The sequence below is a fragment of the Bos mutus genome, chromosome 26 (assembly GCF_027580195.1).
Source record: "Bos mutus isolate GX-2022 chromosome 26, NWIPB_WYAK_1.1, whole genome shotgun sequence".
NCBI lineage: Eukaryota > Metazoa > Chordata > Mammalia > Artiodactyla > Bovidae > Bos > Bos mutus.
This window is the reverse complement of record NC_091642.1, coordinates 44,361,027-44,379,583: the sequence shown is the minus strand read 5'-3', so window position 1 is coordinate 44,379,583 and position 18,557 is coordinate 44,361,027. Positions and strand designations below refer to the sequence as shown.

Genomic DNA, 18,557 nt, shown 5'->3' with positions numbered 1-18,557 from the left:
TCTAAAGCAACTGGTTGAGAATACAAATAGTTAATTGCCATTAAGTACTTATTAATGGCATATAAATTTCTCTGAAAACCATAGGTTGAATAAAAATTCCAAAAACTGAAAAAGTAGAATCAGGGACTGAAAGATGCAAAGTCTACAAAAGTTATGCATTTTAAAATAAGAGAACTTCCTTTCTACAGTAAATCTTTAGAGCTCTTGACCAATTTTATTATTACTAATATTATTACTAACATGGAGTGGAAAACATTGCTGGTAAAGCCCATTTTTTCCCACTCTCATTATTATTATTATCTGGCTGTGCTGGGTCACTGTTGCAGTGCAGGGGCTCTTCACTGCTGCGTGAGGGCTTTTCTCTAGTGGCGAGCAAGTGCTGCTCTCTAGTTAGGATGTGCGGGCTTCTCGTTGCAGTGGGTTCTGTTGTTGCAGAGCATGGTCTGTAGGACACACAGGCTCCAGTAATTGCGCTGCATGGGCTCAGCTACTTCATGGCATGTGGGATCCTCCTGGACCAGGGATCAAACCCGTGTCCCCTGTACTGGGCCTCCCAAGCCCTGGACCACCAGGGCTGTCACATTAGCATTATTCTTAAATCTAAAACAATGATTCTCCATAATACAAATACCTATTCCCTTTGGATGTCAGAAAGCCAGCTAGAAAAAGGACTTCTATGAAGCTTTTCTGGGTCTGAGGATACATGTGATTAAGCATGATTAACACCTATTTAAGGGTGTTTTGCCAGGATTTTATTAATTCAAAGCTAGCCAATTTAATTTCTCATAACCTTATTTAACTTGAAAGAATAGTCAGTTGAAAACAGTAATGCTGAAACCTGTTTTTAACAATGTTATATATTAAAAGAAAAATGAGATTGTAATGTTCACAAATGAACACAGCTTCAAAAACTAGTATTTAAATGCAGGCAGAAAGCATGTGTGAAACATACTGACCAGTTTGGCATAACCTCGGTGATCTAGGATGAGATTTTCAGGCTTGAGGTCCCTGTAAATGATTCCTTTGGAATGCAGATAGGCAAAAGCTTCTACCACACATGCTGTATAAAATCTGGTTGTAGAATCTTCAAATGACCCCCTGAGATAAGAAAATGGGGAATAAAAAAGTATGAAAGAAATTAATTTGTCTAATAAGTTTTAATTTCTTATTTCACTCTATTCCTATGTCAAAATTTGACCCCAAAGACCAATGTCCTGCTGCCCAAATATCATATGGCTCACACTGCATTGGGTTTTAAAAACCATTTAAGGGTTAAGTTAAGGAATTGTTAGCTCTTATGAGTGGGATGATTAAATCTAACTTCCTGAATACACTGAAGAAGAGGTCAGCCATGTAACACGTTTCATGTTGGATTCCTCCTAACAGGCCACTACAGTCTAAAAAGGCACAGTTACAGAGAGCTGGGCAGAAGAGAGGCAAATCCTGTTTCGGACCCTGTCTACCAAGGGTGTTTTTTAAAGATAGAGTATTAGTATAGTCATATTTATTCTTAGCTTGCTTTTTGAATCTTTCTAAATAATAACAGATATAATTCCTGAGAAGGTGAATAAAAGTTAATGTTTTCAAAGACCCACTTTGGAAATGAGTTACAACGCTACTGACAAGAGCATATCACAATCTAAGCATTCTTCTGATTTTAATGTATTTATTTCATTCGTTTGCTGTGCTGGGTCTTAGTTGTGGCATTCGAACTTGTAGTTGCAGCACGTGGGGTCTAATTCCCTGACCAGGGATCGAACTTGAGCCCCCTACGTTAGGAGCACAGACTATAAGTCACTGGACCACCAGAGACGTCCCTAAGTATTCTTCTGTTTGAAACTTCTGCCAGGAAGACAGACATTATCTATTTCCTGTGCTACTGCCTTCTTATTAGAAGGAAGGTGAAAAGTGTAAGTCGCTCAGTCGTGTCCGACTCTTTGCACCTCCGTGGACCATACAGTCCATGGAATTCTCCAGGCCAGAATACTGGAGTGGGTAGCCTTTCCCTTCTCCAGGGGATCTTCCCAGCCCAGGGATTGAACCTAGGTCTCCCGCATTGCAGGCGGATTCTTTACCAGCTGAGTCATAAGATAGAGCTAAAAGATAAATAGAAGGAAAAAGGTAATTGGAAAGGAATGTTTAAACTCAATTATGGTGTTTAGCAACAAAGCTCTTTGTCTCTCTCTCTCTGTGTTTATTTAATGAAATAACAAAAAAGGAAAAATCTTATCATCTAATGTTAACTCCTTGGCTCTAGGGCAAAACTTTTATACTTTACCCGTCCCCATCTTCCCACCATGGAATCCCTTAGAAAGATAAACTGCCTCTCCTTCCCCTTCTTTCTCAAACAGTAGTAAATGCAATTAAATAATTTCATGAAAATTCAAGAAAATTAGTGTGAACGTTAGCTCATTAGCTCTTGGGGTGGCTAAGATATAACAGGAGAGCTGGTTTCGGGGCACGTACAAAGTAGAGACCTGGAATTTGCTTTCATGAGAGTCACTGATACCAGTTTGCATTTTGCTCACATTTTCTTCTTTTTCGTGTTGAGGAGTAAATTCTAACAAACTGAAAAGTAGAATGTGGCTGCTATTCTGCAAAACTAATCAGTGATTCCAAGGCTAAGGCAACCATCTTTCAGGTCATGCTTTAGAAATATGTAGCCTCCTCCAGAAAATTCTAGTCTTCATTTCAGCTACTGATGTCCCCCAAGCTGTCACTGAAATAATTAGCTCTTTCCAAAGGGAATGTCTTTTTTTGAAATACAGTTTGAGGCTTAAGTAATATCTACTTCTTAGAATCTTAACGATAATAACTAAGTTCCTAGTATCCTTCTACAACAATACCTGGGTGGAACAATTTGAACTTAAAAGGACAATAAAAAGTTGCATTAAGAATGTGTGCATGCTCAGTTGACTAACTGCATTTATATTAGGAAATGAATGGTATAAAATATGTTATGATTATCTTTTGACTTGGAGCTATCTTTGCAGAACTAGCACTATATAATTCTGTGTATTGGAAAAGGGATTAGGTACATTTATGCTCAGTCATGTCTGACTCCCTGCAACATTATGGACTGTAGCCCACCAGGGTCCTCTCTCCATGGGATTTCCCAGGCAAGAATACTGGAGTGGGTTGCCATTTTCTCATTCAGGGAATATTCCCTAATCAGGGATTGAACCCATGTTTCCTAAGTCTCCTGCATTGCAGGCAAATTCTTTACTGCTTGAGCCATTAGGGAAGCCCTGACACTATATAATCCTGTGTATTGCAAAAGAGATAGACTAGCACTATAATGGTTCTTTAATCTTTGACCTTAATTATGTTTGTCTATCAAGAGCAGAATATTTCTTTGAGATATCATTTGTCTGAATTAGTAAAGCTCAACATTCAGAAAACGAAGATCATGGCATCTGGTCCCATCACTTCATGGGAAATAGATGGGGAAACAGTGAAAACAGTGTCAGACTTTATTTTTTGGGCTCCAAAATCATTGCAGATGATGACTGCAGTTGTGAAATTAAAAGACGCTTACTCCTTGGAAGGAAAGTTATGACCAACCTAGAAAGTGAAAGTGAAGTCGCTCAGTCGTGTCCAACTCTTTGCGACCCCGTGGACTGTAGCCTATCAGGCTTCTCCGTCCATGGGATTTTCCAGGCAAGGATACTGGAGTGGGTTACCATTTCCTTCTCCAGGGACCAACCTAGAAAGCATATTCAAAAGCAGAGACATTACTCTGCCAACAAAGGTCCATCTAGTCAAGGCTATGGTTTTTCCAGTGGTTATGTATGGATGTGAGAGTTGGACTGTGAAGAAGGCTGAGCACCGAAGAATTGATGCTTTTGAACTGTGGTGTTGGAGAAGACTCTTGAGAGTCTCTTGGACTGCAAGGAGATCTAACCAGTCCATCCTAAAGGAGATCAGTCCTGGGTGTTCATTGGAAGGACTGATGCTGAAGCTGAAACTCCAATACTTTGGCCACCTCATGTGAAGAGTTGGCTCATTGGAAAAGACCCTGATGCTGGGAGGGATTGGGGGCAGGAGAAGGGGACGACAGAGTCTGAGATGGCTGGATGGCATCACTGACTCGATGGACGTGGGTTTGGGTGGACTCTGGGAGTTGGTGCTATGATTCATGGGCTCGCAAAGAGTGGGATATGACTGAGCAACTGAACTGAACTGAACTGATGTGTAGCCGATTAATAAACAGCTTTAAACAGAGCGCTGTATATAACCTCAATCCCCTCTCAATGGAGAGCTTTGCAAAGAAAAATCCAAACAAAAACAGTACATGGAATCGGGCTTTGTCTGTTTTTCACATTACCTGCCTTATTTTGATACGAAAATTGATTACTTCAATGTAATAGGACTGTCTAATTGTGGTATGGGTGGGCCTTTTCCAAAGCCTACAACTCTTGCTTCCTGTTAGAAGAGTTACCTCTGCTGTTGTAATGCTGAGCAACAGATATGTTTCCATTAATATTTCATTGTTAATAAAACAGAACCAAAGTGTAAAGAGAGAATACACTTAATGAAAGATCAATTTCTCATGGCATCTCTGCTGAATGATATTCATATTTTGCAAAAAGACAAAACAATCTTACTACAAACTCAGATTTACCAGAGGAGGTGATAGGTTAGGAATGTGAACTCTGAAGCAACGTCCTGGACTGAAATTTAAGTTCCATTTACTGTTTAATCTTAAACAACTAACTATGCCTCTCTGGGTCTTAGTGTTATATTGAAAATGAGGCTAATAACAGAAATTCTCTCTTTGGGTTGTTGTGAAGGTACAAAAACTTTGCAGTGTGTATTAAAATAAGTGCCTGGCACACATCCGGTACTCAGTAAATAGTTGCCATTAGTGTGTGTGTGTGTGAGCGACTCCCCTGGTAGCTCAGATGGTAAACAATCTGCCTTCAGTGTGGGAGGCCCAGGTCTGATCCCCGGGTCAGGAAGATCCCCTGCAGAAGGGAATGGCAGCATCAAAAAACTCTTCTTTAGTGTTACCAGTGTCTTAATCTAGGAAAAGTGACTGATACAGGACAGTCTTTTGGGGATGCGAGTGGGGAGTTTGCAACTCTAATTATCACTATTATTGAAACATTTGCTATTATTATAACATTATTTTTATTATTAACATTATTATAATTATTATTAACATTTCTCACTGTAAGGGCTCACTCTGAGTCAGCTCTGAAGAGTTTTTTGCTAATCTCTGTTCTTTTCACTTTCCATGCCTCTCACAAGTGTATAGGTGAAAATTATCCTTTTACAATTGAAACCCTCCTTTTTCAACCATGAAGGAACTGACGTATATCATTGGGTCTTTAGTTCCTGATGACTTGGTTCTGAGCCCTTTTGGAATTTGGATGGCTCTAGAAAGCTGGTTTCTAGTTCTTCAGATCTGGATTGAGTATCTCATATACATATATTTGCAACTGATTTTAAAAATTAAATAAAAATTTGTCTCAAATCCATTTTCATGTTATGTGACAAGTCAATATAATATATGCACACAAAATGTTTACCAGAAACACTTTCATCACTAAACATTTAATGTAGGGAATCTGAATTTTTAAATACATTTTTGGGAAGCAGTCAAAAAGCATAGCATTAGGCTGATTCACAATGAAAAATTACCACTAGAATTGGAAATGACAGCGTAAATTTGATTTAAAACAAAAATGAAAGCTTGTTTTATCAACAGAAAGTTGCTTAAAGAAATAAATCGTTGCCCTATAGAGCTCTCTGAAATAATAAATTATGCCTTGACAGTTGGGTCATTTCAATTAACAAGTAAGGAATAGGCTCTTGTATCCTCTGTGGGAGGGAGTAGGTATTTTATCTTAGCTAGATGTCAGTAAATAACAACAATTTGATTCAGGGAATTCAAGGGTTATGTACACTTATTAATATACTCAAAATTTAATCACAGTGTTTAATCAGCTTGTCATAAACCAAGTCGTGAAATGGCAGGATGAAAAAGACAAAGCATCTCTTACTGAAGAATAAGTTCCTTCTTTTCATTAGTGAGTGAAGCATCATGCTACAGGTTTATTGCCAATTGTTAAATTAGGGAGGCTAAATTATTATGAAAATACTCATTTCCTTAAAAGTAATTTCAACCACACTAAGAAATGACACATTTCCACCTAATGGGTCTAAGATGGAATTCAAGTAATCTCCTTCCATAAAGTAGCTGAAAAAAAGGAGAATGTATATAGAAAGTTACTTGCTGGCTTATAAAACATATCCCGGAAGAGTGAAGACCAGAAGTGAGATGTGAAAATTTTGGCTTCTTAATTATTTGATATATGCTATGGTAGCTCAGCTACTAAACATTCCACCTGTGATGCAGGAGATCCCGTTTTGATTCTTGGGTCAGGAATATCCCCTGGAGAAAGAAAAGGCTACCCACTCCACTATTCTGGCCTGGAGAATTCCATGGACTCTATAGTCCATGGGGTTGCAAAGAGTCAGACACGACTGAGTGACTTTCACTTTCATAGGAAAAATGAACATATACTTTAAATAATGCTAATCTTTTATTATATTTATATTCATTATAATACATATTAACTACTAATATCAATATGTAACATATAAATACTAATGCTATATAATATAGCCTGCTGCTGCTGCTGCTGCTGAGTCACTTCAGTTGTGTCCGACTCTGTGCGACCCCATAGACAGCAGCCCACCAGGCTCCCCTGTCCCTGGGATTCTCCAGGCAAGAACACTGGAGTGGGTTGCCAGTTCCTTCTCCAATGCGTGAAAGTGAAAAGTGAAAGTGAAGTCGCTCAGTCGTGTCCGACTCTTAGCGACTGCATGGACTGCAGGCCACCAGCCTCCTCCATACATGGGATTTTCCAGGCAAGAGTACTGGAGTGGGGTGCCACTGCCTTCTCCGATAATATAGCCTAACATAAGTATATACACTTACCATATTAACCACTTATATTTTTAAGAAAGTTGCAAGGGTTGCTAATTCTGTAACTGTTATAGAGGAGAGGTGAATACAGTTTGCACAAATATATTCCAAATCATGGAACAGAATTTGTGGGGAAAAGTCATAAACTAGAAGATAAAACATGATATCTTCTAGTTAGAAGATATTAGAAGAATAAACAAGGGAAATAACTGTGAGAATTAACCTTTCAGTGCCATAGTTCATATTTCAAAGATGAGAAAATATTTAATAGTCCTCAAAACCTGTTTGTAAATATGGTATCAATTCTTACTTTTAGACAGTAAATAAAAAACTGCCCAGTGTTCTTTTCCTATGCTGATGAGAAGAAAGAATGAGAAGCAAGAAATGGTCAGCTCAGCTGGGAAGTAAAACAAGGAGGATGTCATTGCTGTTAGAGACTTCCTGAGCTAAATCCCTGAAGCTCAGGGGTCACACAAGCCTTTCTTCAGATTAACCTGACAGTCAGTACGTTTCCTTTATGCTTTCAGATCAGCTTCTTCCTTATTACTACTTACTGGGACATGAGAGGAAAATTAAACAAATTGAACAATATGGTTTGTTTTGAATACATATATTTTATATACACTGTGACTAATAACATAGTTTTCTTTTTCTCTTGGCTTTATTTTTTTTTTTTTTGGTTCTAATAATTAATGTTTAGGATTTTCTACTCCAGTTTAAACAGCAATGAGAAAGCTAGTCTGTGACAATATTAATTGGAACCTGGATGTCCAAATTCCTCCAGCAATTTCTTGAATAGGAAAAAAAAAATCTCTTGAATAAAATAAGGCTACCAACATATATAAGAAAGAAAGTTGGCAGAGGACAGTGACTCTGAGATTATTTCATATGTGTTAGCTCTGTTGCTTTTAATGTCTGAATCTTTAGGAAACATCAGGTAACTGCTGTTTCTCCAGAGCATGCCTTCTTGAGGAGTATTTAATACACTGGGGAGACTTAGCAACCTGTACCCCAAACCCAAGGATGATAAAAGGGAGGACAAAGGAAAGGTTCAAAAACCAGCCTGCTAGAGGTAGAGAAAGGACCATCACCGATCTTCTCCCTCCGTCCTCTCCTCCCAAGATAAGTGAAGTGAAGTGAAAGTTGCTCAGTCATGTCCAACACTTGGCGACCCCATGGCCTATATAGTTTATGCAAGTCTCCAGGCAAGAATACTGGAGGGTTGCCATGCCCTCCTCCAGGGGATCTTCCCAACCCAGGGGTCAAACCCAGGTCTCCCGCATTGCAGGCAGACTCTTTACCCACTGAGCCACCAGGCAGATAAGCTACTACTTAATAGCATTCCTTTGCTACCCTGATAGATCAAAAATACATCTCACTTGTAAGCCTTGGCTAGCACTATGTACCTAAAAAATGAAGAATCAAAGTAAGTAAGGAGAAATATGAAATATTTTATTTCAAAAATAAGTTGATGCCTATGCATGTTTCAGTGGACTTTAGGTTAACATTTATTTTTTTAATTATTAAAAAAATTTTTATTGTTGTTTGTGTTTTGTTAAAGAAGTTGCTGCTGCTGCTGCTAAGTCACTTCAGTCGTGTCTGACTCTGTGCGACCCCATAGATGTCAGCCCACCAGGCTCCCCTTCCCTGGGATTCTCCAGGCAAGAACACTGGAGTGGGTTGCCATTGCCTCTCCAATGCATGCAAGTGAAAAGTGAAAGTCAAGTCGCTCAGTCGCGTCCGGTTAGTAGGAGTTTAAGATAGCTGTTCCTCTACATAAGTGGCTTATAATTGCTTTAGTATTTACTTCTACCTGTAAATCTCCTATTCTAATTAGAATAAAGTAGGGAAGATATTTCAAATACTTCAGTGGATTGAAAGGTCAAGTGAAAAATAAAATAGTAGAAGCTTATTAGGATAGAGTAGATATTAATTCACGAATCAGAATATTAACTTTGTGCAATAGCCTGTAAGTTATGCGGCATGGGACCACCTTTATTTGATTTATCCATTTATCCCTGGCCTCTATCACAATGGCTGACATATAATCTGTACCCAAATATTAACAGTCACGTAATAATTTGCTGTGACATAACAGCTCAGTACAGATGTTTAACCCTTTCCCCTCATTCCAAAATGATATGTTCCCTAATAGGTTTATTTGTCTTGAATTTAAGAAAATATTTGTGTAATAAGACACAATGAGGTAAAAAGAAATCCATCTGATATACAAGTAAGGCAATGGGAATAAAAGACCTGAAAGGGCACAAAGCCAGGAAGGAACCATAAGGATAGCATTAGGAATGAGACTTTAAGCAATAGTTTATAAAGAACTAGCTGTTCTATTTGGGGATATCTACAAAATAACAAATTGTCAAAAAAATAACATGGCTTTCTGGCAACATCAGGGCTGTCTATCCCTGAGTCTAAAGATGTTACCTGATGAAGGAGAGTCTGTGGGGTGAGACTGTAACAAATAAAGAGATGTCTAAAGGTGAATGTTCAAAGGAACAAAGATGCCTTTTGAATAATCATTCTCAGAAAATATGCTGTTTTTTTTTTTTTTAAGTAAACATTTAAGGTTGTTAATAATCTCCCAGGACATTTTATATATTATTTTTAAAAGACTGTTAGTTACATAAATAGGAATGAGAAAACTAATTTTGCATTATTAAAAGAAACAGGCAAAAAAATAAAATAAAAGAAACAGGCAGTAACCAGACCAACTTTACTTGTCCTGAAAGGGCAAAAAGGAGTAAATCTAAGTTAGATTGGTCAGATGAAATACTGCTTATAAGTGGATTCATTTTCTTCCCAAGATCATGTATGGAATGAAAAGGATGGCTGGAAATTCTGTTAATTTTGAAACCAAAGAATGGAAAGAAAGTGAAGTCGCTCAGTTGTGCCCAACTCTTTGTGACCCCATGGACTGCAGCCTGTCAGGCTCCTCCATCCATGGGATTTTCAAGGCAAGAATACTGGAGTGGGTTGCCATTTCCTTCTCCAGAGGATCTTCCCGACCCAGGATTGAACCTGGGTCTCCCGCATTGCAGGCAGACGCTTTACCATCTGAGCCACCAGGGAAGCCAAAGAAAAATGTAAAAGTAAAGAAAAAAGTTACTTTGGAAAAAATTCTTTTCTGGAGAATGAGTAGAACGATTCAATGACCATTAATCCAGAAGGCAACTATAAAATAATTCTCTTCATCGTTAACAGCAATGAAGTGAATTCTGGGCATACAGTTGTCTGATTATGATATTCACACTAAACTAAGGCCTCTGTATGTACCTTGACAGGTACCATTTTTAAGATTGACTAATGACCAAGATAATCACGATGGTATGATCACTCACCTAGAGCCAGACATCCTGGAATGTGAAGTCAAGTGGGCCTTAGAAAGCATCACTACGAATAAAGCTAGTGGAGGTGATGGCATTCCAGTGGAGCTATTTCAAATCCTGAAAGATGATGCTGTGAAAGTGCTGCACTCAATATGCCAGCAAATTTGGAAAACTCAGCAGTGGCCACAGGACTGGAAAAGGTCAGTTTTCATTCCAATCCCAAAGAAAGGCAATGCCAAAGAATGCTCAAACTACCACACAACTGCACTCATCTCACACGCTAGTAGAGTAATGCTCAAAATTCTCCAAGGCAGGCTTCAGCAATACGTGAACTGTGAACTTCCTGATGTTCAAGCTGGTTTTAGAAAAGGCAGAGGAGCTAGAGATCAAATTGCCAACATCTGCTAGATCATGGAAAAAGCAAGAGAGTTCCAGAAAAACATCTATTTCTGCTTTATTGACTATGCCAAAGCCTTTGACTGTGTGGATCACAATAAACTGTGGAAAATTCTGAAAGAGATGGGAATACCAGACCACCTGATCTGCCTCTTGAGAAATTTGTGTGCAGGTCAGGAGGCAACAGTTAGAACTGGACATGGAACAACAGACTGGTTCCAAATAGGAAAAGGAGTACATCTAGGTTGTATACTGTCACCCTGCTTATTGAACTTATATGCAGAGTACATCATGAGAAATGCTGGGCTGGAAGAAGCACAAGCCAGAATCAAGATTGCCAGGAGAAATATCAATAACCTCAGATATGCAGATGACACCATCCTTATCGCAGAAAGTGAAGAGGAACTGAAAATTCTCTTGATGAAAGTGAAAGAGGAGAGTGAAAAAGTTGGCTTAAAGCTCAACATTCAGAAAATGAAGATCATGGCATCCAGTCTCATCACTTCATGGGAAATAGATGGGGAAACAGTGGAAACAGTGTCAAAGTTTATTTTTTTTGGGCTCCAAAATCACTACAGATGGTGACTGCAGCCATGAAATTAAAAGACGCTTACTCCTTGGAAGAAAAGTTATGAACAACCTTGACAGCATATTGAAAAGCAGAGACATTACTTTGCCAACAAAGGTTCATCTAGTCAAGGCTATGGTTTTTCCTGTGGTCATGTATGGATGTGAAAGTTGGACTGTGAAGAAAACTGAGCACTGAAGAATTGATGCTTTTGAACTGTGGTGTTGGACAAGACTCTTGAGAGTCCCCTGGACTGCAAGGAGATCCAACCAGTCCATTCTGAAGGAGATCAGCCCTGGGTGTTCTTTGGAAGGAATGATGCTAAAACTAAAACTCCAGTACTTTGGCCACCTCATGTGAAGAGTTGACTTATTGGAAAAGATTCTGATGCTGGGAGGGATTGGGGGCAGGAGGAGAAGGGGACGACAGAGGATGAGACAGCTGGATGGCATCACTGACTCAATGGACGTGAGTTTGAGTGAACTCCAGGAGTTGGTGATGGACAGGGAGGCCTGGTGTGCTGCGATTCACGGGGTTGCAAAGAGTCAGACACGACTGAGCGACTGAACTGAACTGAACTTAATCCTTTATCATTGGTTACAAATATGAAACAGTAAGTTTCGTATTCACATTAAATTATATGTGTATAGTGGCCAACTGTGGGTTGTGGTCCACAGTTACTTTACATTTTGAAATAGAAGCATATATAAAATTTAAATATGTCTCTTATAATAATTCACTCTCCTTACAAACCATTACCATCAACTACATTTTCAAAGACATGATAGAAATATCTTAAAACTTACCGATCCCTGAGAATGGTCCAGAGCTCTCCACCTAGGCAAGCTTCCATCAACATATACAAATATTTGCTGTCCTTAAATGTTCTGTATAATCTGTGAATTGCAAACAGAAAAACAAGAATTATAACATTACTGTTTTTAAAAGCGTGTAAATATTTTTCATTGCCCAGATTGTAATCTCACTCTTGATTTGCCAAACTTGAAATTTTATTAGAAGAATGAGAAAGATCTAAATTCATAAAGAGGGAAAAGGAGGTTATGCTTATGATTTACACACTGTAGGGCGTAGATTCTCCTTTGAAATGTGTTGTGTTCGGTAGTCACAACATTTAGTCATTTAGTCATTTAGTCATTGCTGACTCTGCGATCCTTTGGACTGTAGCCTGCCAGGCTCCTCTGTTCAAGGGATTCTCCAGGCAAGAGTACTGGAGTGGGTCACCATGCTCTTCTCCAGGGGATCTTCCCAGCCCAGGGATCAAACCCGTGTCTTCTGCATTGGCAAATTGTCTACTGTCTGAGCCACCAGGAAGCTTAATCCCAATGTTTATGGACCAAGAGGACTTCTGGGGATTCCTCTAATTCCAATTTGGCTAACATTTCAAGCATGGCCTCTTGAGCACTATTTAGTGGTCATAAACATGCATAAACATAAACATGGATATACAGTGATGACACTTTAAAGTACAGATGTGTATGATATTTTGCACTGGTCACTTAAATTCATGTGATACCCTGTTTTCAGCAAGTGCCACTGGCAAATTAACTAGAAAATCTTCTGCATATATTAAAAAAAAATCCCACTGCCATCTTATGAGTGCTCTCAAAATACTAAGATGGAACAGTCATTTCATTTTTTAAAATCTTCAAAAAATATTGAAATAAGGAATATTCAAGGTAAAATAGTTTGATTTTTGGTATTAATAATTTGTCATTCAAGTACCAGAGGTCTATGTAGAGTTCCAGAATAACTGAGGATAAAAATGGAACATTAGGAAGTCTGATTTTTCCTTTAGGAAAAACATGTTTTGTTTTGTTTTTTCAGAATCTGATTCTCATTTTTTAAAAATCAATATTTTAGTGCTTTCTTATTTAGTGAAAACTTTCTTAAAATCTGGTTTAAAAATATGTTTCTTTGTGTGAATCTCATGTGCAACAGTGAGCGCACATGGCAGAGACTTTAGTGGCTGCTTTTCCGCTTGGAATGGGGGACCTGAACCCTTGGGCAGGGTCCTTGTTGTTCAGTAGCTAAGTTGTGTCTGATACCAGGCTTCCCTATCCATCACCAACTCCCAGAGCTTGCTCAAACTCATGTCCATTGTGATGGTGATGCCATCCAACCATCTCATCCTCCGTTGCCCCCTTTTCCTCCTGCCCTCAATCTTTCCCAGCATCAGGGTCTTCTCTAGTGAGTCAATTCTTCACATCAGGTGGCCAGAGTATTGAGGCTTCCACATCAGTCCTTCCAGTGAATATTCAGGACTGATCTCCTTTAGGATGGACTGGTCGGATCTCCTTGCAGTCCAAGGGACTCTCGAGAGTCTTCTCCAGCAGCACAGTTGGGAAGCATCAGTTCTTCGGCACTCAGCCTTCTTTATGGCCCTTACCTCACTATGAAGTCCGAATGGGCCCCCTGCATGATCTGCTTCTCCGAGCGGATGTGTTCCTGCTGTCTTGTATCCACGATGTGGCGTTTCTTGAGAATCTTCATTGCAAAGGTTTTGGATTCTTCACTTTTTAACTGGACCTTAAAGAAAGTCAGAAGGGAGTAAGTGAGAAAAAAAATCTACAGAGTTAATATAACAATGCATTCTTAGCTCCAAATTAACAGGTGCATGGAGCATTGAGATGACACCCTGAACACCACCTGTGTCATGGTAAAGCCTGTCTGGAGCTGGATTTGAAATCCAGGACTCACAGACATTGCCCAGTCTCATTCCACTGGACCTGATACACTTTCACCAACTGGATTCCCAATTAATTTTGTGCCCGCTGAGATTAGCAGAGGGCAAGTGTATTTGATTCTCTTTGTATTATTTCATGTCATTTCATATTATGTGTTTGAGTATACTTTACCATTTTTCTCCTTGAATCAGAAAAGTAGAAATAAAAACTAATTTCTTCTCCAATTTTATTACTTCCAGTGAGTTTTGAAAAAGTAAGGCCATATGGTCCTATATGATTTTCCTCTTTAGTTCTAGTCCACAAACATTTCTAGAGTTATTTAATTCAGTGACAGACCCTTGTCTCTGCTGAGACTGAAAATTTATGTACTGTTACTTCTTTTTATCTCAGTCTTTCGCTTCTCTCCAGTTAAAGAGAAAAGAGATGGTAATAAGATTTTTTTGTTTTTCAAAAGATTTTGGAAACTACTTTTCCTTTGTCTTCTCAAAATAGGTATGATGGCTTTAATCGTCTCTGCCCTTAAACTTGACTCCATGGTTACACCAACTGGAAGACCTAAGCTGAGCCTTGGTGTCCCCAGAGCTTCCAAGCGTCTGTTGCAGCCCCTCTTGGCTCTTGGTGACTCTGGAGGGGCTTGGGTCCTCCAGATGCCATTCCAAATGTAGGTGCTAGTCTGTGTTCACTGTTTTACAAAGAATTCAACAAGGTGACTTGTAAGGAGGAGAGAGAGCAGAGCTAATCACCTAACATAAGTTATCATCTAGTGCTCTCAGGACAAAGAATCCTCAAGGTAATACCAAACAGCCTACTTTATTCTGAACTAATGAAAGCACTGGAGAAATAAGACAACAAGCCATTTCTGCTTTTCAGCTGAAGTATGACTGCCCCCTCTTTAGTTGTGAACTGCTTACAGCTTTATCTGCAAGGATGGTGAAGGTTTTAAGTGTCTTGTTCCTGTACACATGGACAGACGGAATTCAACTGAGAAGACAGTAATGTGGCAAGGTCTTTAGAAGAAAACACGAAGACACTTCAGATAAAGAGGCTTCCGTTTGCTGCCAGCATTTGAGAATCTATGACAGGCTAGAAGGGCAATGGATATTTGAAAATGCCTTAAACAGCTAAAGGCCCTCTATGCCGTTTGTGGTGCTGGTTGAGTTGACAGATGAGTGTGACGCAAATGGAGTCAGTCATAATTCATAGTGAGATACAAGACGTGGACATTCACTTCTAAAAGAGATCCGGACAGAGAAGAAAGATGACACGGAAAATGAGCTGTGTCAGGATGCTAACATTCACATGGATGGACCTAGAGACTGTTACAGTGAAGTCAGTCGGAGAAAGAGAAATGTCACATAATACCCCTTATGTGCAGAATCTGAAAGGAAATGATACAAATGAACGTATTTATAAAACAGAAACAGAATCACAGACTTAGAGAACCAATTTATGGTTGCTGGGGGAATGAGGAGGGAACAGATAGATAGGGAGCTTGGGATGGACATGTACACACCGCTGTATTTAAAATGGATAGCCAATAAGGACCTCTTGTATAGTCCAGGGAACTCTGCTCAACGTTAGTGTTAGGATGGGATGGGGTTTTGGGGTAGAATGAATACATGTGTATGTATGGTTGCATCATTCTGCTGTGTGCCTGAAACTATCACAATATTGTTAATCAGCTATAACAAGTTAGAAAAGAGTCTTATAGAAAAACACTGTCTTTATTCACACACTGGTTCTTCCAGTCATTGTCTTAGCTGCAGTGAGACATAATGTATTTAGTACTGTATCATCCAATGAACTCTGAGTCATAGTACTCTAGGTTTGAGGAATAGAAACTATATTCTGAAAAAAGTAATTTCCTCCTCAGGACACATTTGCCAATAGAGAACTGTCTTAATGTTACCAGAAGTACCAGGAAAATCCTAGAGATTTTTTCCCACTTGTTTATATATGAGGAAGACATTTTCTTCTACAGGCATGTTTTTCAATTATTTAAGATCTCCATCTTTAATGAGACACAAATCCCATTGGGAGATACTTTATGTTATCAACTTAAAATAACAATTTATCTGCCCAAATTCAGGTTTAAATTGTTGAGTGAGAGTAGATTGGAAAGTGTTAGTCAACATGGTCTTGACAACAGCACTGTTAAAAAGCTAAAGCTGGGTTCTGGATGAATGAAATGCAACAGAAGGGATTGTTCCCAGAAGATAAGAATGTAGCTGAGGGGAAAATTAAATCATAGTAGAATGAGATGACTAAAACAATTCTATATATACCATATGTGTGACAGTGAAGTAAATAATGATAACAAAACTCTTTTGTAATACAAAAAAAAAAAAAAGAGTATTAACATTCAGAGAAGAAATCTGATCATATTCTCTCTTTAGAGTCTTACCCAGATAAGTGTGAAAAGTAGGTCACACAATGTAACAATTACTCTCTCTAGAGATGTTAACATTTTAACTTGTGTATAGGTTAGGAGGAAAGAACTCTGGCTTTAGGGTGACAGGTCTGGACTTCAATCCTAACTCCACGTAAGGTCTCTCTCTCTTGTCTTCTTAGGCAGCTGAGTAACTTCTCTGAGCCCCAGTTCTGGCTGAGGATAACACCACGTACTGTATGGAGTTAATCGTGACCTTACATGAGAAAGTACCGCCATATGGGCATTCGTTGTTGTCTCTCTACATATATCTTGGGTAGCTCAAATGTTATCCTTAAAACAAAGCTAGATCATGTCACTTCTGTGCTCAAGCACTGCAGTGGCTTCCCAGCTCACTCGTGATAAAGACAACGCTGTCACAGATGCCCACAAGGCCCTGCTTCATTTGAACTCCTGCTCCCTGTGAGCCTCACTCCCCACTTGGGGTCACTGTGCTCAGGTCACACTGGATACCCTGCTGCTCCTTGAGCACAACAAGCAAGCTCTTACCTCAGGTCATTTGCCCGTGCCTGCCTAAATATTCTCCCACACTTATCCTCTGGGCTTACTGCTCAGTTTCCTAAATTCTCTGTTCAAATGTTTCCTTACTTAGAAAGTCTCTCCTCACACCAGTCTATGTAAAAGAGTAACCACCTACTTCTCCCTTCCCTTTTGTAGTGTTCTATATAGCTCTATCACAAGCTATATTTATTCTGTATTTATCACACCAAATATTTATTCTGATTACTTGTTTAGTATCTGCCTCCTTTCACTATTCTGTTAGCAACCCAAGACTGGGGATGTTTTTGTTCACTGTGCCTGACATAGAATAAATGCTCATGAAGTGTTTGTTGACTAAGTGAATCAAATAAAGAATGAAATAAGCCATGATGACTTATCACTGACAAAGCCACAAGAGAGCTGGTACCTTAGCACCATACTGTGTATCTCTAAGCTTAACAGGATAAAGCAAGGGAACTTATAAATGACAAGTATATAGCATTTACTCTTTTTCTTCTTTCCCAAACTGCCCTTACGCATAAGAAGGAAGAAAAGATTTCTGTATGCTGATATGGCATAGAAAATATACATACCAAATATCTATATAATTCAGCTCTGAATTTTCAGTTTTTATGCTTACAGCATGTTTTCTTAACCTTCATTTTTCCTTGAATGACTAAGATGTGGTATTATTCCCAGCCACACAGCCTACGACATTAATAACATCATCTCTAGGATGCCAACTGAATTTTATATACAAATTCAGTTGTATATACAAATTTTATATACAACTACAAAATATATTTATGAAGGGTCAAATAGAAATGTGTTCACTGATATATTAACAATGGTCTCTTAGGGAGATTTTTAGTTGATTTAGTTCTTTTTAACTTTTTTGAAATGGTTAACTTGTACAATTAGCGTTTCTCACCTGTATGATAAGTGAAAATAATGACTCTGGTCATGGAAAAAATTTTAAAGTCTCTTTTAAATCAGAATTTAAATTTATTTATTAAATATTTAATATTTATAGTTAATATTTAATAATATTTATATTAAATATTAATATTATTAATATTTAATTATAATTAAAATATTAATATAATAAATAAATAAATTTATTTATTTTGACTCTCTCAAAGGATTCTGGTACAGTGGAATCCACTCTATTAGGATCCCATGAATGCAAAGACCTTGAGAAGTTGTGTGCAGTAGGATAACAACCTATTCAAGTTCAGGTTGAACCACACTAGTCATATCCTTAAAGAAAATACCTTATTTTTTTATTTCAACACAAACTCTCAAAGTTACAGCAATTTGTATTAAGTCTAAACTATTGTGCTTTATTATGAAGGTGTTTTCACAAAACTAATCCATGAAAAATTTTAAGGTGAAATTTAGTTTGCTTTTTATTTGTCCTATTGGCCAAATTAATTATTTGGTGGCACAGTGATAAAGAATCCACATGTAATGCAGTAGGTTCAGATTCAACCCCTGGGCCAGGAAGATCCCCTGGAGAAGGAAATGGCGACCCATTCCAGTAATTTTGCCTGGGAAATCCCATGGACAGAGTCATGAAGAGTCAGAAATGACTTATCAACTAACCCACCACCACCAAATTAGTTATACCAGCACCTCTTGTGCCGATTTGAAATAATGATGATAATGATTTTATAGCAGG

At 38.5% G+C, this 18,557-nt stretch overlaps 1 protein-coding gene across 5 annotated transcripts in view; it reads right to left on the bottom strand.

The window, feature by feature from the left end:
* Nucleotides 1–18,557, bottom strand: part of PRKG1 (protein kinase cGMP-dependent 1) — a 1,407,171-nt gene that overhangs the window by 17,349 nt on the left and 1,371,265 nt on the right. For all 5 annotated transcript variants that reach the window (XM_005904632.2, XM_005904631.3, XM_070363677.1 and 2 more), the window contains 3 exons: nt 13,650–13,789; nt 12,049–12,138; nt 957–1,098 (listed from right to left, as the gene is read on the bottom strand). In XM_005904632.2, coding sequence (XP_005904694.1) covers nt 957–1,098; nt 12,049–12,138; nt 13,650–13,789 — 372 coding nt within the window. The remainder of the gene's footprint in view (nt 1–956; nt 1,099–12,048; nt 12,139–13,649; nt 13,790–18,557) is intronic.